General features: G+C 38.6%; 1 protein-coding gene across 2 annotated transcripts in view; it reads left to right on the forward strand.

The window, feature by feature from the left end:
- Positions 1–6,051: 6,051 nt before the first annotated feature.
- ankfn1 (ankyrin repeat and fibronectin type III domain containing 1) overlaps positions 6,052–22,493 on the forward strand; it is a 64,706-nt gene continuing 48,264 nt past the window's right edge. Inside the window, exons 1-5 of one of the 2 annotated variants that reach the window (XM_024285518.2) lie at positions 6,052–6,381; positions 10,976–11,103; positions 11,197–11,433; positions 11,814–12,013; positions 20,507–20,739. In XM_024285518.2, the coding sequence (XP_024141286.1) occupies positions 10,988–11,103; positions 11,197–11,433; positions 11,814–12,013; positions 20,507–20,739 (786 nt within the window). In that variant the 5' untranslated portion in view covers positions 6,052–6,381; positions 10,976–10,987. Of the gene's footprint in view, positions 6,382–10,669; positions 11,104–11,196; positions 11,434–11,813; positions 12,014–20,506; positions 20,740–22,493 lie in introns of those variants that run through there. The other variant, XM_036217112.1, reaches the window with a different exon arrangement.

The raw sequence follows: 22,493 nt of genomic DNA on the forward strand, positions 1-22,493 counted from the left end.
ATTCACCTCTGAGTTGTTGGTGGAACTGTTGGCACAGAATGAGCTTTCTTTCATTTCCCATCATTCCTTCATTTGAATTCCCTCCCACTAGCTTATAGCTCCTCACAACCCCAAGCTAACATTAGCGATGAAACAAAATGGCGAGCTATTTCAAAACTATCCAGTCGTACAGTTTAGATCCAGATTCCAGCTCAGTCGAGGAAAGCAAAGATGTTCATGGATCTATTTGTCTGCAACTGGAAGCATCAACATGGGGCGGAGCAAAGAGATTGTGGCTCGGTAATTGTAGCATTTAAGCTTTTTCAAACTGCTTTTTTTTGTCTGCTCCTGATTCACAACAATTTGAATAAAGAAATATTTATTTCTTTATTTCCTTTATATATGGTATACTTGTGTAACTCTTCCTCGAAGGACCAGAGCGCTTTACAGTCACATTGACACACAGATGGCGACTCCACTGCATAAAGACTGCTGTCAACCTATGACTACCATAGGGAATGTGGGCTTCAGTGTCTTGCCCAAGGACAAGGCCGGAACCAAACCTGCAATCTTCCAATCAGAGGTCAACCACCCTACCTCTGCACAGCTGATCAAAAACATATATTTCATTGGAGTGTTTTTTACTTTTTTTTTTTTACAATGAAAGTGTAAACACCCACTCTGCCATGTCCTCCTACTACCACCAGAGGGACCCCTCTCTTGAGTAACCACGTTCACCGCCTTCCTCACTACAACTCCCATCAGCCATTGCTCCAGTCTTCTCCATGCACTGCTGATCATCATCATCCTCATCAGACTCACCAGCATTTACACTCACTCCGCCTGAACTTCAGTCCTAAGTCTCGGTCACGTTTATCTGTCAGTCTGAGCAATTCTCCTAATTTGATCCACCTGTTTTTGTTGACCCACGTCTGATATCTTGCTCTTCAGCCTCGCCTCTGTGCTTTTTTTTGTTTTTTGTTTTACCTTTGCCTGCCTTTTGACACTTCTTTCCCTTGCTTTGTTCCATTAAACCATCTGCACATGGATTCTAACATCTCAGCCTCTTCATCACAGAAAGTTATTCACAGAAAAATCTGACCAATCAAAATGCTCCATAAAAGCATGTGATGTCTTCTGGCCACGTAGCATGTTCAAAACATTTGATTGACATATTTTGTGTAGCCCATTTTTAAGTATTAGGCGTGTGGACTGCCAACAACTTCACCCATGATTGGCTACAATGGTTGCCATAGAAACATTGACTCAGATCCACTCGGATCAATCACGATTACTGACGTCTTCTGGCTCCAACATGGCAGCGTCTGTATCCTGACAAAATGGCGGCTGAATTGACTTCATTTGGAGCCATTTTAAACTTGGAGCTGGAAATAAGTCATTTTCTAGTGGTGATGTCACACTCGCTCAGTCCAGTTATCATATACAGTCATTGGGCGCTGCCTGCTGGACTACTGAAGTCAAAAGTACCATGAGCAGCTGAGATCCAACAGCTGTCGTCCTTTACAAACAGCTACATTCACTCTCTGTGGAAGCAGATATACAGTATCTTCAGAGAGTCAAGGCCAGAACACTAGAACACTAGCTCAAAGAAGACACTAGAAAAACTTTTTTTTTTTTTTTTTTGCACCTGCGTTCTATCTGCTGTGTTGTGTTTTGGTAAAGAGCTTCACTCTCTTTAAGGTCTCAAGCGTTCAGATTTTTCCCATTATTCACTTTCCTTGTTTTATATTTGCTATTAAAGGCTTTTTTAGAGTTCATGGGTGTGAATATGTGTGTGTTAGTGGTCTCAATTGTCCATTAAGTGATTTTGTTAAACATTCTTGGGTTTGTAGTTAGAGTATTAATATCCAAATTTCTCATCAGGTTTCTCATCATCCCTGGGTTACCACATAAGCTTTGAGCTGCCGCTGCCTCCAGAGGCGCCACCATCTTCCAGGACAGTAAAGAGGAGGGTTGGAGCTTTATGTGAACCACAGAAGAGACAGCTGAGCAACTCGGCTGTGTATGCCAGCCTCTGCACATCAGACTGCACTATCTCCCTCTGGAGAGAAGACGTGTTTTAGAACAGCAAGGGCAATGCGCCCACAGCCTGGGGAAGTCTGATCAGATAACAATTGTCTAGCAGACTTGTATTGTGACTGCCAGCTGTATCTGAGCGGTCGGTCAGTGACGTCACTTTTATGGTCCAAAAATTCTGGGCAATTTGATTCAGTTTTCTAAGATCCAAAAAAACCTTCTCCAAAGTCTAAACAGTTTTTTATTTAAAATAAAAAATGATATATATAAGGAAACCGAAACTATATATACACTGACACCTCGTTGGTGGTGAGCGGTTCCTCCACCACACCGTATTAACAGGGTGTGGGAATTTAAAGGCATCTGGGAAATTGAGTTAGATCCAGGTGCTGTCCCAAGCTTAGCTATCCCACTCAGGGTATTGTCCCCCTGCATGAAAATAAAGAAGTGTTTTCCAGAGTTACACAACTCACAGGACCCAAACCAAAGTCAGAGAAGACCGGACTGTGTTGAATTAATGCATTTAGTTTAGAGATAGAGACACAATCTTCCAGCAGTGGATCAAATAGTAGCCATGTTGAGTGTAGCAAAAGTGTTCACACAACTAGATGCATCACCAGCCTTTTGGAAAACATATTTGGCAGAAAAAAAGCCTGATTTTATTACTCCTTTTGGGCGATTTAACTCTTTATCATATGGGATCTGCTGGAAGCTGAAGGAGGAGGGACTAACATTTAACCAAAACCATTAACCAAAGATAAATATCCTGTCTGAAGGTCATGGTGTCGCAGGAGACGGCACGTCACCAGATCCAAACAATGAAAGTCCAAGGAGTAAGAGGAGTATAGTGGCCAACTATTTGGAAAAATTCTTGCCACACTTGGCCTGCTTTAAGGATTTGCTCAGTGAGATAAACGAGTAGTGTTGAGGATGTCCACTGAGAGAGGCTTTACAGAGACTAGAAACCAAAAGAAGCACACAATGTGAACTCAGCCCAAATGATGCAGAAAATCATTATTCTCAGATAGAGAGAGCAGCTCTTGCAGTCACATGTGCAGGTGAACATCCAACTCCAAATGTCCTCGGACTGAAATTCAAATTAGAGACTGATCCACAACCCCAAGATCTTCTGCTCTTGATGAGCTTTAACCCACAATGTTAAGATCTCAACTGATACTGAAACTTACATTTCAGGTAAAAGCTCAACCCCTCTAACACTGGAGCTTCAGCTCCAATGTTAACTACTGTGTCATCGTCAAGGCCCGGGGGCCGGATCTGGCCCTCTTGGTAATTATATCCGGCCCTTCAGATCATTTTATTTTACTGTATTTAATGTCCCAATGTTATCTTCCGCTTACTTTTAACTTGTATAATTTTTACAAAATATATTTTAATGGAGAGTAAAATACTGAAAGTTATTTAAGGTTTATGTCAAAATGTTTTGGTATTTATGGTTCAAAAATTGCTATTCTGCTAGCTTTTTGGACTATTTTGGCATTTACAAAGATTTTTTTAGGCTATTTTTGAGTTTAGCAAATATTTCAACTTCATGCTAGCTGTTTTGGCTAATTTAGACTTTTTGTTCGTTTTTTGGGCTAATTTGAAGTTTAGTTAATTATGTTGAAAAATTACAATTTTAAAAATGTAGTTTTAGAGTCTTCAATAAATGTTTATCCTGTTCGGCCCGCGACCTCAGGTGTGTTTTGGATTTTGGCCCCCTGTGTGGTTGAGTTTGACATCCTGCTCTAGCCATTAATGCAATCACCCTGCAGATTCTGAAGCAGAGAAAAGCAGCCTTGCAAAGCTGTCAAAATCAGCAGAGTCACGATGATTGCGTAACAGTCAAAGATGTCAACATCTCCCATGTTGAGCGGGGGTGATACCAGCTGACAATCTTTCAAGAGTTTCTTTCTAAACTGTTAAGACAGAAGAAAAGGGGGAAGAGGAGTTGGAGGTTCAAACATTTTTGGTACGATCATCCCTGCAACAGAACTAAAAGTGATACAAGAACAACAAAAAGATGATCACGTTTGTGCCAAGTTAATGGAAGATTGTAAAAATAGATGGCTAGAGAACTGAGCCTTTAGTAGACATTAAAAGAGAACTTGATATAAGTAGGTGAAGTGCTCCTCTGGGACAAAGAATAGTCGTTCAATCCTCGTAGCATGAGAGACGAACTCTTGAAGGACATACTCGAAGGACATATGCAGAACGAGACCACATCAATCAGTTCGGTGGTCAGGACTTTCCATGCAAATCAGCATAGTGGGACATTTCTTCAGCTGTACTTTACAAAGAGCAGAACACAAAAAGCCGAAGAGATCCAGAGTGGGCACGGACCTCTATTTCTGGGAGAAAACCACATATCTTCTGGTGGTAGATTACCTCTCTCAATATGTAGAAGTAGCCCGTCTGCATGTGACCACAGCGATACGTTAATCGCTGCTTTGAAAGAGGCCTTCAGCTGACATGGGACCGCAGAAACCGTGGTCTCAAATTACGGCCCTCAATACAACTGTCAACTCGGACTTGAAAGACTGAACAAAAAGAAAGCACAAGTGATGTCCATGTCACATTTTCTGGTCAGGCTTCCTGCCTTCCCAGATGTGTGTGGGGATTCAGAGAAGAAACAGTTTAGGTTTGAATCAAGGGATTTAAAAGGACATAAACAAATCAGACATTGGTGGGTTCATACTTTTCCATGACGTGAATAGATGTTTAGAATGCTTACTGAAAGAAGAGAGGAGTTGTAATGTTCAGGTAACCCTTTAACACTGAAGCTCCAGTGTTTACATTCTTTCAACTACGGTAACTCTTCAGCCTTTACGTAATTACTGTAAGCGGAGCAGTAAAGCTGAGTGTCATCTGCATACAGGTGAGGAGAAAATTTACCAATAATTCTCCAAAGAGGAGTCATGAAGAATCTTTGTGTGCGTTTTCAAGCCTGTTTTTTTAATTGCTGAATCTTTTTATCTTATGAATCTTATGACTGTATTTTATTGTTTCTAAGTACTGTTTATATGTATCTTGTGTTGAGGAAAAGTGCCAAATAAATAAAACGATTAATTGATTTAAAAAGAATAAAATAGTGCCCAGAACAGAACCCTGGGGAACGCCACAAGATATTTTTTAGATGTTAATTAACCTACAACAACATTAAAAGTTGCTGGTGGCTTCTCCGGTGTTAACGGGTTAATATCAGCAGTGTGTTAGGGTCATGGAGTTTAAATTTAACTCCAAGCTTTATCAAAAGGAAAAGGCTAAGATCATGTCAGTCTCCTAAACTAAAATAAGGATTGTGTTCCACAAAGGAGGAGTCTGATAGCTGAAAGTTCCTCTTTATAAACTTAATGTTAGTTTAAAATGTGCTTTTAACAGGAACAGGTTCAGAGAGAAAGATGTACTATTCTACATATATATCTTTAAACATCTCAATTGTCAGTCAGATGTAACAAAGTATAAGAAACTTCAACACATATCCCATCATCCTCCAATGTTTTTGTTGATCCTGCTGCTGCTTACTCCTCACTTCTTTGACATCTGATATGAATTTTGAAATCTTTGAAGACAGTGAGGTTGTTTCTGTTTATCCAAATAGTTGTGGGACATAAACAGCCCCTTTCCTGTTTCCATTTATCTCTGAATATCAAAAGGATCTACACAACAAATGACTTCTTCCTCTTCCTCCTCCATTCCCTCCGCGTTGTCATCCACATTTCAAAAATGTTCTTCTACCTATTTTACTTCTGTTATTACCTTTTTCTTGCCCACATTTATGCCTTGTATAGTTACTCTTTTCTAGTTCTTTTCCATCATCTTTTTTTTTGTTTTAATATCCTTTTCTAACTTTTTAAGCTTTTTATTTATCTTTATATTTATGTACTCTGCTCTATTCATTCTGTCTTCTTTGTATTTCCTCCCCTTTCTCTTATCCTCTCTTTGCATGCCACTCCCCTCCAGCTTTCTTAAATCAGCTCCTTCCTCCTCTCCTTCATCTCCTCCTCCCTCCTTCAGCTGATCTGTAAACATGAACATTGAAATAACAAGCGGATGCACGGAGAGCCGTGGGCCCCCTCCTTCCCTCCGTCCCACAGTAATTGTCCCCTCGGTGAGTCAGGCAGGCTGAGGCCTCCACATGTGCGCCGCTGTGGGCGTTTGTTCCAGCACCCAACCACATTGTAACGTGAGCCTGCCGGGCCAAGCCCACTGTATTTTGGGATGTTTTACTCTGGGCCGGACAAAGACACGTTTACAGGCAGGAGCCGAGGCTGAGCAGATGTTTCTGTGCCGGGGCAGTGGGAAGGAAAGAGAGAGAAAAATGAGGATGAGGAGCAACGCTGATTCTGTAAAAGGAGCACTTTGAAGGTAAAGTTCAGCTCAACTGCTGAGAGAGCTCAGACTGACTTGCTGTTATTTCACACAGCCTTGTGACTTCATGTCTGTGGTATTAATGTGCATTTTTCTGCTGAAATTGAGTCATTCTTTTTGCATGTTGGTTACTTAAAAGTTGAGTAACTTCTGACCCTGACAAATGGGTACCATGGCAACGGTCATTCCACTTCTCCACAGACTAAAGAAACAAGATCTGGTTTGAAAAGATCTTTTCAGGTGAATGATAAACATAACAAAATATGGAAAAACAGCTCAAAATATTTCACTCAGCCAAGTCTCACTCAGCTCATTACAAACTGTCAGAACATGGTCTTTTGTTCTTACTGCAATGTTTGATTCCCTTCTAAAGGGCCTTTTTGTCATTGCATTTATCCAGTCTATTCCAGTTTTTGCAGCACTAATCTGATCTATATTATATTTGCTTTGTCATAGGATCGTTGCATGTGAATGTTTGGAGATTGTCTAGCTTTGATATTGGATTAAAGACCCATCCAGATCATCTTTTGACTTGATATAACAAATGTGCGCTTTTAATTGTAATTGTGTCGTTTTTGGCCAAAGTAAAAAAAAAAAAGCATGTCGTTTTCTAGGCCATATTTTCTGCAGCGGCAAGAGTTCATTAGAAATTCCCCTCTGATTTGAGGCTGTTAGCACAGAGTGAGACTGCCTTCATTTCCCATCATCCCTCTGTTTACCACTCTCCACACTCTCAACCTAACATGATAGGTGCAACAAAAATGTCGAGCACTATTGGAGCGTTCCAGCCGTACAGTTTACAGCAGGGATGTTCAAACTTTCTTCCTCATGGGCCACAAAGGGTTCTAAAATGTAACAGACGAGGTGGACCAACAGCAGATTTGTGACGTGTTTTGGTAATTCACCTTATAACAGATAGAAATAAGACAGGATCTGGACAAAAACATGCCTTAATCTTGATTGAATATTACTTTAAACAAAAACATTTTGGAGTTTTTATTTTAAAATTGTGTTTTTGTTCTCATTTTAGTTTTATACAAGTGGATGCATCAGAATGGAGTGGAGCAGGGAGCTTGTGGCTTCCTGTAGGTTATCTGTCGCAGCTACAAATTTTTTTCTATTTTCTCATCTGCTTCTGATTCACAACTATTTACATAAAGAAATAGTCAGGAATGCCATTTTAGGCCTAATTTTCTTCATGTATGTCCTCCATCAGGAAAAAAATGCCACAAAAAACACAATTTTCATTGAAGTGACTCTTTAATATCTTCAGACTTGTGTGGACATCCCATTTTGGGTCATATTACCTCAATAAACAATTCTGCCTTACTTGGGCCCTGTGACTATGTAGAGGCTTCACTCACATATTAGTTGGTCTTAAGAGTTTCAAAGATGAGGTCTTATGGTCAAGTGTAAATCAAACAAACCAAGGCAGCCATATAAAGTTAATGAATAAACAAACAATTGCTGCCAATATGAACTATTGTTGCCCCAAACTCTTCTCTTTAAAACCATTTTAACCCTTCATGAATATGAAGGACTCGCTAAAGATTTGATTTGATTGATTTATGTACACAAATACAAAGAAATTAAGAGTACAAGCAATTAAAAAAAAATCAGAAAAATAAAATCATGTGATGGTGTGTCACAGAAACCCAATTGTGTTGAATCAAGACGCTCACACACCTCTGTCAAAATAAATAAATAAAATACAATAAATAAACATATAGATAACTAGATTGAAGAATCTGAAACATAAAACCAAACGACTGTAGCAGAACAATTCAAAATCAAATTGATTTCAAGACAATTAAATTATAAAACACATCTTTTTCAAACATAATCAAACCCCATTTTTATACCTTGATATCAAAATCTTTTTTTAAGGTTGTTTTTTTAGAATTTTGTTATCAAGAACTCATTTAATAATTTGCTGCCACGGTAACAGAAAGAATCTTGGTAATCTATGAAAAGGTAAAAGTTTCAATTAAAACTTCTTTTCATTTGGTTGAATATCCAGCAGGTTTGAATATTAGAAACCTAATTAGTTTATTTAGAGCAGTCCACCCAAAATTACAAATTTCATTTGACGTACATGTCTGTGGTCACCACCTTATCAGATAACACAAAAGGCAAAGATGCTGTGTGCAGAGGTAGAGCGGTCTGGTTGGATCACAGGTTCGATTCCCACCTTGTCTGTCTATGTGTTGAAGTGTCCTTGGGCACTGAAACCCATATAGATCCAGTGGTTGAGGTTGACAGAGGAGCTGCTATCAGTGTGTGAATGTGTGTGAATGTGTGTGAATGTAAAGCGCTTTGGGCCTTGAAGCTCAATACATCAGTTCACAGCATTTACCAAAACAGTGCTGCCTTTAGATGAGGTTGACTATAGGTGCGTAAAACTGGTGTTCTGCAGTTGGATATTCAAATTGTTGATATTAAAAACATAATATATAATTGACCTTAATAGGTAATATGCACATGGAAATAACTGGTTATGTTAGAACATTAGATGTTGGTTTACCTCTAATCTGGACCCACAGTGGCTGTAAAACTCCTCTTTACATACTTTCTACACTTTTGTCATACATGGCATGAACATTTTCAGACTTTTCTCTCTTGTTTAAACTCTCAAAGTTCAAACCTTAAATGACTAATAAGTCCAGGTTTATAGAACGAAAGCAAAGTTCTGATCACGATTGAAGAATTACCACTACATAAACTAAATGTATTCAGTACAGGAGACATGGCACAGGGCAGATTGACAAAGACAACAGCCAATCAGGATGCACAATCCGCTTTTTAAAAAGTATACAAAACTGTGCTAAAAAAAAGAAAATAAGGAAACTGTGAGACTACCAAAAGTAAACTGTAATATGGCGAGGGGACACTAATGTTGTTTTACTTATTTCCGTATCCAGAATCTATTCATCCCTCCATTTTCTAATTACATCTCACTTGTTCTTGGTCAGTGTGTTGCTGGAGCCTATCCCATGTACTGTTAGGCAAAGGCAGGACACATCCTGGATGGTTTTCCAGTCCATCACAGGGCCACACAGAGACAACAAAACACTCACATCCCCACAATTAGAGTCACCAATAAACATCTGATTTTTATTTTTTAATTGTGCGAGCTAACCTGAGTGCCCACATATGAATGGGAAACATGGACACTAGTTAAGGTGTTTCAGCTTCAGTCTCATTGTTGTCCCTTCACTTGGTCAGGAGTCTGTAACCTGTGACTCCAGGGCCACATGTGGCTCTTTTTTCTCTTTATTGTGGCTCTTTAGCTTTAATGAAAAATGCTATTGATAGATTAATCATTTAAGTTTTGTCATTTCTGTTTAGATTTTTAACATGTCAAACAACAAAGCAAAAAACGTTTCATTTACTGTCAGAAATTCTGTAAAAATTTTCTTGAAATTTGCGTTTTTAATTTATAGTTAGTCAAAAAAAGTCTAAAAGTTATTTTAATTTTGATTCATTACACTAAACTGGTTAAAGTTTTGAATAAATGCAGTTTACAATTGCTGTTTTACATTTTTAATTCAACAAAAGCTGTTGCAGCAGGAGGACCTTTTTAAACACAGGGTGGGTTTGTTTTAAAAGGAACTAGTGTGCGCTGCTGTTAAAAGTAAAATGAGTTATAACTGGTATACATGTACATATAGACACTGTTGTAAGTCAATTATTGAAACATTTAAATGCTACACTTATAGCTTTTTAACGTGTTTTGAATGCATTTTATGTATTTCAATTAAGCATTTTACATTGGTTTTAACCCGTGTTTCCTGTGGGTTCTATCATATCAGGGCTTGTCTGCTTGGTCTGGGGTCGTTGCCGTGGTTCTCGCCCTTGCAGGGGCGGCTGGAGTTCTGAACTGCAGCCTCACAGCTGTGGAGTGGACTCCGTTGCTGTCCCGCTCTGGGTGGGCGCCATGGCGATGTTCCTTTGACTGAGCTGGTCCTGGTATGATAGAATCCTCAATACTGTTTACTCACAGCAGAGCCAAGCCTTATGTTTATTTTACAAGTTTTTTGTTTTTTTTTAAGTATTCATTGTGTGTGGGGTCATGGGTGTATGTGATATGGGAAGGGTGTATGTGTGTGAAGGGTGGGTTGGGCTTTTACTGTGTATGTTTTGTTTTTAAATGTGAGAATATTAAAAGTGCTTTTATAAATAAAGTTTGATTTGATTTGATTTGATCAGAGATAAATGTTTAATTGCAAAAAAAGATGAATATTTTGCATTTTTTAAATGATTAAGTGGGACTTTGTGGTTCTCCTTGGGTTCTGGTCTGTATGAAAAAAAGCTCCTTTAGTGTTAAAGGTTACAGATCGCGGCACTAGGTTAATAAAAGAGGAGACATTCATGTCCATGCTAGTGAGAAACTGCGTGTCAGTTGCTTTTCATGGAGCAGCAGGTTTGGATGGCTTTCAAGCAAATTGTAGGAAATGATGATGGTCCATTAGTCTAGTTCCTAAATGAAAATAGTTACCCAACTCTTATTTTGCCTTTTTTTGATAGTTTTTGTATCATTTTGACATGTCATGGAGTAAAGAATGGACATATCTCACTCCTGTGTCCACAGAGATGGCTGAAGATGTCTGTCAACAGTGACAACTCCTGTGTTCTCTTGTCGGCCAAAGACGCCAGGACTTCCTGCATTTTCCCACCAGCAGATGAGAAAGATGACATCCCAAAAGTGGGGGATGATAGGTAATCTGATTCTGATTAGGGTTCCAGCCTATAACGGGGGTATCATTCTGAATAAATGAGTCAAATGGGTTGTTTTCTGTTCTGTATCCTCAGTGTTCTGGAGATGCTGAGTTATTCCAAATTCTCAGACCTGGAGACATGGCTGTGTATGCCATCCGATTTGCTCCTGCCCAAAACTCTGGACTCCAACCTCACTTCCTCTCCCACATTGTCCTCCTCCCATATATCCATTCACTCCTCCTACCTGTCAGCAATGTCGTCCCCCTCTCCAGCATCCAGCTTGCGCCTCTCCACCTGCAGTGAGCCTGGAGACACCGAGAAGCTCTTCAGGTAAAGTCAAGTTGGCTGATGTCACATCATGTCATTAAATTGAATTCAGTTTATGTCTAATGTGAAAATTCAAGATGTCTAAAAGATCTATAGAGCAAGAAGGAACAAATCAAGCTGTCATCCAGTTCAATCCAGATCATTTCAATACATCCTGATTTTCATTTTTATGTTTTAATGTTTGTTTATTTTAGTGGATAAGCAAAAAGTGATAGTGAAGATGAAAACTTTTCTAAAGGGGAATTTTTGGAGCAAACTTCTGTAGAACCAGATTTCTCAATGACAATCATCTCCATCCACCGGTTTGAATGAACGATCACTTTTCTGAGCTTCTATTTGTTGCTGATCTAACAAAAAGGTTATATTTGTTCTTTTTTCCCCAGTTTGCTCTCTTCCTCTGTCGGGAAGGAGGAGATATTTCTGTCTACACCATATCTGCCCATCATGTCTTCCACACCCGCTGCTGTTTCAGAGCAAAGCTCCAAATCTTCAGCAGCAAATTCCTCCTCCCAGAGCAGCGTGAACGTCAAGAAGAGGCGTCGGCTGGCAGCGAGCCCTGGAGGACTTCACTGGAACTGTGCCGGTAGAGGATGTCTTTCATCGTCTTATGACAAAAACTGATGAATTAAATGCCTTACAATTTCATTTAATTGTTTAATAGTGCATTTAAAAACAAAAGACAAAATATAAAAACAAAATAATGCTTAGAAGTCATCTAGAAAAAAACAACAGAGTGGGTCAATCTTTAGGATGATGGGTTCAAGAGTTGAGGAGCAGAGTGGGAGAAAGCTCTGCTCCTCGTGCTGCTGAGGAGGATAGAGGATGGAATGAGGACGAGAACCTGAGAGGTGGAACTTGTGTCAAACAAATATGGAGGGGCGAGGTGGTAAAAAGCATTGAAAATATTTGAAACTGAATTATGAAAACAACAGGGAGCCAATGGAGAGATTTCAGGAAGGAAGTTGATGTGGTGAGAAGAACTATGAGTATGAGTTCTGGAATAACTGGAGCTTATGGAGGAGCTTCTGCTAAAGGCCATAGAAAAGAGAGATACAGTCAGCAAATGACAGGACTGAGGAGAAATAAAGAGTACGGGGTGGTTACAGGAGGAGGAGTTATGCTGCCTGAGCAGATATACTAATACAAGATTAAAAACATGGGTGTTTTCAGGGATGACAGGGGTAACCTGAGGGGAGGGGAAGCTGACAACAATGGGATTTGGTCCTAACTAGGAGCAATCCAGACACTTTTTAATGAATATTACAACATGTTCCAATTACGGTGCCTGTATTGGCGTCACCGCGGCCATACCCAGAGACGAGGTCTGGGGTTGGGGCGTGTGGGTGAGTACCTGGTGGCTAGGATCCATCATGGAGCCCAGTCAGACCATGACTGCAACTCTTCTACATCTGGATTCTATTGTGCTTTCTATTTATTTTATTATTCTTGTTCACACTTCTCTATTTGAATCATTGACCGTATAAGAGATATGAACTGAGAAGCCCCTCCCCCTATCTGATTCTAACAGGAAGTACCTGCTGGCTCCAACAGGCTGACATCCCATAGACTTCTATGCATTCTAGACTTCAGTGGCTCAGGCTGTTAATCAAAAGATTGGCATTTAGGGTGAAAAGTGCAGATAAATCCAATCCATGATTATTACTATTTTTTAATGGAGAAATAAACAGCAAATACTCAGTCCTTCTAACTATTCTTGCTCTTATACCTTTTTTATCATGTTCTTGATAATCCTCTTTTTTCCTAATATTTTTTTTTATTTGTTGTAAGTTATCCAAGTTATAAACTGACCAATCAGATGCCTCAAAATATTGATTGACATATTTCACGTAGCCCTCTTTAAGTGGTAGGGGTGTGGCCTTCCGACAAGCTGACTCTTGATAGACAAGACTGGTTGCCATAGAAACCATTGTGGACCAATCACCACTCACTGACAATGTCTGGCTCCAACATGGCAGCTTCCATATTTTGACTTCATTTTACTGGAGTCAGAAGTAAGTCATTTTCTATGATGTCATACTTGCTCATTCCAGTTCTCATATACAGTCAATAATCTGAACATACAACTAAATTTTTAAAACTAACGGAAAAAAAAATTAAAGCAATGGCATACACATTTTGAGTTGAAACTTAGCAAAAAATATTAGCAAGTTATTAAGATTATTAGCACACTGTTGACACACTCGTGGTCATCCTCTGCACCAGTGGTGTGAGGTGGTGGAGGTTGCAGTCCTCTCAGCAGATTTCATCCACATGTCTCTTCCCACTTTGTTTCCTTAGTGGAGCTTCACTTCCTGTGTGAGTCTCTAAGATCTTCAGCACCTCCCGTCTGGAGAATGATAAGAGCTTCCTGCTGAAGCGATTACTGCTTCTCTCCACAGAACATGTTTAACTTGTTGCTCAGCTCTATTACATCTGTGCCTCTTCCTCACACGAATCTTGATGATCTACTTCTTCATGTTTTTAGTTCAACGAGCTCGTTCTCTGTCTTCTTATCTCAGGGGTCTGCAACCTTCAGCTCTGAAAGAGAGTTGATTTCTCAATGACTACAACCCACTAGGAGCCACAAAGTCTTCCTTTATCATTTTAAAACACAAGACTCTGATTTGTTGTTTTGCTATTATTTCTACTATGATGAACATAAATGAACTGTTGTTCATTTTGCTAGAAAATAACATAAACATTCAAAGAAAATAGCCATTTTAAAACAGTTCATGTGAGTTCCTTTCAAAATAAAAGTTGATGTTACTTTTTAACATTTAGAAACTTTCTTATTTTTCCTAAATAAATGATTCACAATGGAGGAGTGAAAGAGCCACATGTGTCTCCGGAGGCGCAGGCTGCTGTCTTTGGTGGAATATTGCTTTATAGATTTGGTATTTACATTCGTCAGCCTTGGTGCTCCTTCCTGAATTAAGGAGTCAAGAAGAGAACGTGTGGATGAGGCCACATGGTGGTGCTGTTGACTCACATTGGTGTGAGTCTGTTCAGACCTGACAGATTGTGTTTCACATCCCACCAGACTGAGAGGACAGGCTCCAGTATTTTCATTTTCTACATCACGTGTGTCAAAGTCAAAGCTCGGGGTAACTCTATCCGGCCCTCCAGATTATTTTATTGTTACTAATGACCCGTTGTTATCTTGTGCTCAATTCTAAGTTGTATAACTTTGACAAAATATAATTTTTATGGAGAGTAAAATATTGAAAGTTATTTAAGGTTTAAGTTGATTTATTGTGGAAAAATATTCCTGTTTTTTTATTATTCATAATTATGTTAAAAGTTACAGTTTTAAAGTTTTTAAAATTGGCATATTGAAAGCTTTTTGGACTATTTCAGCATTTACCAAGATTTTTAGGCTGTTTTCGAATTTAGCTAATATTTCAGCTACATGCTAGCTGTTTATGCTAATTTATCCTTGTTTTTGTTATTTAGGCTGTTTTTGAGTTAAGCTAATATTTACATACTAACTGTTTTGGCTAATCTAAGCTTTTTTCAGTTTTTTATGCTAATTTAGTATTTAGCTAATATTTTAGCTGGCTATCAGCTTCAGCGTTTTTAACTATCAGCTTCAGCGTTTTTACCTTTCGGCTTTAGTGTTTCAGCGATTAACTTCAGTGTTTTTATCTATCAATTTCAGCATCTTCAGCTATCAGCACTAGCATCTTCAGCAGCCAAATTCAGTTTACAGCATTCAGACTAGCATTATTGCAGGTACTGCTATATATTTAGTTCAAAGTTAAGGATTTCAAAATTTACATTTTTTTCAGAGTGTTTTAAATGTTTATCCTGTCCGGCCTGCGACCAAAGGTGTGTTGTTGATTTTGGCCCCCTGTGCGATTGAGGTTGACATCCCTGATCTAAATGAAGTGTATCAATTCTGTCCACTCAACACTTGTTTTTTTTCCAATTGAAAATAAAAAAATATGTTTCCCCGAAACAGAGGGAGAGCTGGAACATTTTAATGAGAGGCAGTAAGGGGGCAGAAGACTACAAAAAAATATGTAATTTCAACAATTTTATGCTTAAACAGTTTAAATTATTTTATGCTTCTATAAGCATTTGCTTGTTACGGTGATTTCTAAATCTCTGTTAATAATGATAATAATGTTGACTCAAAAATTGAGGTCAAAGCCTTTTGCCCCGCCTTTGACCCTTTGCAGCTCCTCCCCCTTGACCCAGTCCAGTGGAAGTTCCCAAAGGAAAGACTAAGAAACCCACTTTTAGTGTTTAACCACCTGAAGGAGCTGTACTCCAGCTATATGATCAGAAAATAAACCTTTTTGAAGATGATAATGAGGACCCTCCTTCAGGTCCTATTCCAAACTTATAGACCCCAGAGAGGCAGACAAATGAGCAGCTGACGCCAAAAAAAAGACATCATCACCAACATTACTGGCTCTGCCTGCCGTCTCTAGTTGATATTTACTGCTCATGTTTGGACTTCTTTCATGAAGACATCTGAATCAAGACCTTGGTTGTCGTGGTTACCTAGAGTGGAATCCAAAGAGACAAAGGAAATGACAACAAGGTTGCCAGCAGGAATAGAACGTTTCTTGCAAGTGGGGGCGGGGGTGATTAACAATTAAAGTCCTTATAGTCCCCCTATTATATTTTAATGGATCAATTAATTTCTAATTAAATAAAAAAGTGATACATTTTTAGATATCAAACCAGATTAATCCCTTAACACTGGATCTCCAGTGTTTATGTTCTTTGATTTACTGTAATTTTTCAATCATTAACACGATAATTCCAGTAGATTCTGAAGGAGAAAAGCGGCTTCAAAATCTCCTTCAAAATCTAATGGAAATATCGTGTTAATGATTGAAAAGTGACAATATGTTAAAGATTTTATATTTAAGTGACGCCACAGGTGTTAAAGGGTTAAAACAGTCCTTTCGCCAAGCAGTCAGGAAATCCTACCGTTTTGCCGTTTTGATTAACATCCTTCTCACATTTATGGTCCACACCACCCCTCATCTGTTCCTAATGTCTAGTTCAGGTTCTGGAGAAGAGAAGATGGTATCTTCACATTGACTGCAGTCAAATGAGCCGCCGTTCACATTTCTGTGGTCAAATCAGCATCACTGGATTTTTGGTGTGAGTTTCATCCAATACTTACGGTAGCAGGACTGAGAACGCTGGAAAATCTCCACCAGACTCCACGGAGCTTCTTGATGTGACCACGGAAATGTGAACGGCGGCTCATTTGACCGCAGTTGGAAAGGATTGTAAATCAATGAAAGAGCATTTTGATGTTAGCTTTGATTATTTTATCAAGAACTCTGAGAAACCAATGATTGAATGTATTGATCACAGTCAATAAACATTGGAGAATTAGCTAAAAGAGTCTTTGGTGAACTGGAAGGAGAAAGAATCAGGATTTTGGAGGAAGTTCTGTCCATGAAGATCTTCACTTCCTCGTCCAGCTGACATCTGGATCAGAACCATACGGCTGGACATTACCCAGATTGATGGATGTTTTTATGTAGCAGCGATGAAGATTTATGCTAATGAGACACAGAGCTATCATAATCAGACGGGGGGATGCTCAGCTCCCAAAAGCCACGCCCCCTTGGAGGAGATATTGGAGATATCAGATCAACATTAAAAATGGCTTTTTAAAGCGTAACCAAACCCTAAATCAACTTTTTTTTGGCTGTTGCCCTCTCTAAAAATCGGGCTTTAAAAGTGCTGTTCTTGAAAAAATAGTCAAAAAAGAAAAAACGCCTGTGTGCTGCCCTCTACAGATTGAACTCAGGTATTACAGTTGAATTTTGTGATTGGTCAAACTATTTAAGTCTCAGGTCATGATCTGCTCCAGTAATGATAACAGTCCTGATCCCCAGCCCCACCCCTCTGTCTAGATTTTCACATTTTGGCTGTGGGCGGAGTCAGGCTCCAACTCCCCTGTTTGGTCACCTTTTAAGACATTTAGGTTGTGGGATTTTGGTTAAAAACTTCATAATCATAATCAAAACACTACCAGAACGTCTGTTGTAAAATAATTAAAAAAGAAAAAATTGTCACTTTAAAAACACATTTTTTGTTTTTTTTATTGAGCATAATATATTCGAGATAATTTCGATTATTTCCTGGTGTCCTGGTTTCAGGTGTATCAGACGCATTATGTTAGGAAAAAGCAAAAGTCTGGATCAATATTGGCTCTCATCTTACTTCTGTAAAGGACTTTTAGTCTGAAATGTTTCCACTGAAGCAGCAATACTGGCCCAATAGGTCAAGAAGTTTTCTGTCTCTGTGCATCTGTCACTCAGGTGGTTTTCCTTCTCATCAAATATTCACACCGAGCTGCACTGATGCATCACCTGAAGCAGCTGGCGACCACGGCGTCCTCCTGTGTGCTTTGGTTACATCATTAACCAGCTCATGTGCGAGAGCTACTGAGAAATCTATTAGGAACAGACACATTTATTTGTATTAAATGTTGAATGTAGAAGACAATCTAAATACTTTATTTATGTGCAACTGAAAACAGCTGGATTTTATAGTTCTTCAGTTGATCAGAAAGTTGTTTCCAAGTGTTGGAGCACATAAAACAACACCCAGGTGATCCATGACTAAGGTGGTCACGAGTTTGTTTTGACCTCTCAAAGAAAAATGTTCTTGATGTTTTGACATGTTCTTGTGATATTTTTGCTGGTGATGGAGGACATAAATATATAAAATAAATTAAGAATAAATTTGCATTCCTGAGTTTTTCTCTATTCAAGTTTGCTTTCCCCGTCTGAGCTGGAATCTAGAAGGATAGCTCCAATACTGACAGGGAATTTTTGTTGCAACGCTGATACTAGCATGTTGGTGTGAGGGACTGTAAGCAAGTGGGAGAGAGTGTAAACTAGGGCTGTGCCAAAATAGTGACATTGCAATATATTGCGATATTTAGCCCTGTGATTGATTCTCGATTGGTTCTCACCAAGTATTGATGTTTCATTTTCATTTGAAGAGACCGTAAAATCTCATATTTGTCATCCTTTGATGAAATGTGTGACGTCGCACCAATAATTTCATTTTTGATTTAATTAATTAATTAATTAATTAGTTAAATTATTAAAGTTTTTGAATTTATTTAATGTTGTACAACAGTTTTGCACTAGTGGTGGCATTAATGTTCATGATTACTATTGTTAACACTGAATTTTACAGATAATTTCAATTCAATCGGTGTCAATGTTTGTCAAGACATAGTATTACTGATTTTTGCAATGTTGCACAAGTGTCAATTTTTGTTGCACAAAATAAGACACGAAGTTGTTATTATGATTGTGTTCAAGCTAAACAATAAATCAGGAAATATGTTTGCCTAAAAAAACGTGTTCGTCTAAAAAGTGTGTTATTACAGATTATTTTTACCAGTATTTGGAGTATCGTGATATTATCGATATTGTGAGCCATGTATTGTGTATCGCATCGTATCATCAGTGATTCCCAGCGCTAGTGTAAACAGAGAGCTCTCAGTAACAGGGAGGTAAAGGGGGGGGGGGTTGCTCAGCACCAACAGTAACATAACTTCAAAATCTCTCTTCTGACAATCAGGCAGACCTCAAACTTGGAACGACATGATCTATTTTTTATTTAAACTGACTGACTGAACATGAGCTCTTCCAATAATTTACATATAAACTATCTAAGTTATTTTCGACCAACTGAATGTTTTTTAGGTCTTAAAACAGACTGATAGTAAAGGAGCAAAATCTGGGCCGTTTATATTTGAAACCCAAATAAAACATTTTGAAAAAAAATTGATGTTTGGCCAGAAAAAATGTCAAATGTCCAAAACCTTTTGCTATTCTAAAATAAACTGAATTATTTTCAGCTTCAAATGTTCTGTTTTTTAGAGTTTAAAATACAAAATTTCAACTTCAATTTTTTTTCCCCAGTTTCAACTTTTTTTTGTTTTTCTTTTTGCACCTTAAAATTTCAGTTTCAAATTTTTTGGCCCCATTGTGGCTCGTTGGGGCGGAGCTATCATGAAGGACCAATCAAAATCAATGAGGGTGGTAACTTCAGTCCCGGTGCATTCACTGACTCTTAACTGTGATAATTACAGTCAGAATATGGCTGTTTAGTCTGTACTATCACAGTCTGAAGTTGTCCAAAGACGGCTGTAAAAAGAGTTGTATCACGCACAAACCGCACGTCCAAAACGCTGTTCTAGCCCGTTTAAAGCGCCTTCTTATTGTGTTAAACACAGGAGTAGAAAACATCCTAAGAAAGCAAAAAAAAAAAAAAGATTTGAAACTGGAAAAAAAGTTTGGAAATGGAAATGTATAGTTTAAAACCTAAAAGACAGAAGTTTATTTTAGAATGGGAAAACGTTTTGGACATTTTATTTATTTATTTATTTGGCCAAACACCAATATTTTTTTCAAAATGTTTTCTTTGGGTTTCAAATATTTATGGCCACAAAATAGCTCCAAAGATAGTAAATTACTGTTTAAAAAAAGAATGAGTTAACAAAAATCTTTATTATTAGACCAGATTTTAAAACTATTGGAGAGATGAAGGAATGAAGAAGGTAAGGAAATAGGACTTTAAACCAAATAAGTCAGCTCAGAGTTGATACTGAGGAGAGTTTTCTGGTTGCATCCAAAGAGCAATATCAACATTATTGTTAGCAGAAATATTTTCTGCTTCATCAGAGAATGTAAAAATTCAACTTTTAGAAGTCCAGAATATCTGCAGTGTTTCAACTCTGCAAAGCTGTCTTTATCTCCCTGAGATAAGTGTAAATCCGGGTAGTTGTAGAGCTCTCTGTGCGACCTGAATTCAAAGGCTTTGACCGCCTTTTGCTTTGAGTCTCATCTTCCTCATGTAGCTTTAATGCTGCAGCTCAGGTTGTCAGCTTTTGTGCAGCCTGACACCTGACACATCTACCCACGTAGGCGCACACACCTGACACACAGACCTACACACACGTTATCACAAACACACACATGAATACACACACCTCTCGTGATGCGTTTACTGACTCTAAGATCACCAGAAAACCTAGTGTTTGTGAGAAGTGACAGCAGGTCCTGTTTCTGTCCTCCAGGTTCGCTGCAGCGTGACTTCAGCTCCGCCGATCCACTTCCATCAGAAGCAGGAGTCGGAGCCAAAGGACCAGGCTGTAAAATAAGGGCTGTTCCCATACGTGGCGTGGGCGGAGCCACACCTGAGTGGGCTGGTGAGAAGGGAGTGCTGACGAAGAGCGTCTCCTGTGATGGAGCCCAGCTGAAGCTGCTAAGCCGGCTGGACCGAGGCTGCCGGAAGCTGCGTGGCATCCAGGTGAGTGGGAGGTTAGCTCTGGAAGCTGCAGCTTCCTGTTTCCTCTGTGATCTATGTGACCTCTGTGACCTGGTAGTCGGCTTCACGAGTAAAAAAGTTTTATCGATAATTTGTCATCAATAGGGGAAATCTTCAGATGTGCTTCGTCAGTTACCAAAGATTTTAAAGCCCACCAACAGAGGTGCTCATTCCTTTATGGTCACATGGTACTAACACCTTAGAGCGGTACTGTACCTCACTGTACCTTTTATGTAAGAGCTTCTGTTCGTTTTTTATAGTCTTGTTGTTTGGACCTTGAGTCTGCGATAAATTATTCTATTCTATTCTATTTTTTAGTTTTTTAGTCTAATTTGGAGCTTAGCTAATATTTTAGCCTTATGCTGGTTGTTCTGGCTAAATTAGAAATTTTACCAGTTCTTATTTTTTGGCTGATTTGGCATTTGGCTAATATTTCAGCTACATGCTTGCTCTCTTGGCAAATTTAGGCTTTTCTGTTTTTTTAGGCTATTTTGGAGTTTAGCCAATATTTCAGCAACATGCTAGCTGTTTAAGCTAATTTAGATGTTTTCTTTTTTTTTAGGGCAAATTTTTTTAGGGAAATAAAATTTTAGTTATTAGCTTCAACATTTTATGCAATTAGCTTTAGCTATTTCAGATGCCAAATTCAGTGTTTTCAGCTATTAGCTTTAGTGTTTTTAGTTATCAATTTCAGCATCTTCAGCTATTAGCACTAGCATCTTCAGCGGCCAGATTAGGGATACAGTGTTCACTTTAGCATTATTGTAGGTAATACTGTGTATCTATTTTTCAAAATTGAATAGGATTATTTTTTCCTATAAATATTACAGAAATGAATTATTTAAAATATGGCTATATGTGGCTTTATGGAAAACCATAAATATTTATGTTTAAGCTAACTGTTTCACTTTTTCTGTTAACCTATAAACCGACCCCGGCTCCACATCAGAGAAGAAAACAGTTATATGGCCCTCATTTAAAATAGTTTCCGGACCCGTGCCTTAGAGGACGTTTAGAACTTTAGTTCAAACTTCTGCTGTACAGATCTGTCCAAGACGGCAGTCTGAACGTCCTCGGCTTGGGACTGAATGCGTGTTTTGGTACACTCTCCATGGAGCCTGTTTTAGGATTAGATGGTTTTATTAGAGGGATTTTTAAGTAATCATTTTTGTATTGGTTAAATAATTAAAAAACACCTGTAGCCTTTATTTGATCAAAAACAGTGTATTATCTGAAAATATGCGGGAGGAGTCTAGTCATGTGTCTCTGCTGAGAAGCTGAGCTAGAGCTCTCTCGTCTCCTCTGTGTGAGTACAGGATTAGTGGGCGTGCTTCCTGTTGACCCCTGTTGTTGAACTTAGCAGCACCAATTTGTTTCAGCGTGTTGTTTGTTTTCAGCTGTGAGCGATTTGACCCGGCTCACTCCGCTCTCGTCAAACCACCCAAATGACACACTCGTTCCAGCGCACCTCATACTGACTGGCCTCTGCCCTCGCATTGCATGTGGCAGCTCAGAATTCAAGCTTTCATGAATACATACTTTTATTTAAAAAAAAGTTTTACATTAAATAAAAGTGTTTTCTCAGTTGTGTGATTGTTTATTCTTTTGTTCAGGAATTTGAAAGTGTTTTGTGAATCTGGGTGATTTTATGCGCATCATTTAATTGATTATACAATTTAATCAAATCAGTACATACTTTTTTATTTTACAATCCAATTTTTTTTTTTTTTTTTTTT

Source organism: Oryzias melastigma, linkage group LG19 (genome assembly GCF_002922805.2).
Source record: "Oryzias melastigma strain HK-1 linkage group LG19, ASM292280v2, whole genome shotgun sequence".
Lineage (NCBI taxonomy): Eukaryota > Metazoa > Chordata > Actinopteri > Beloniformes > Adrianichthyidae > Oryzias > Oryzias melastigma.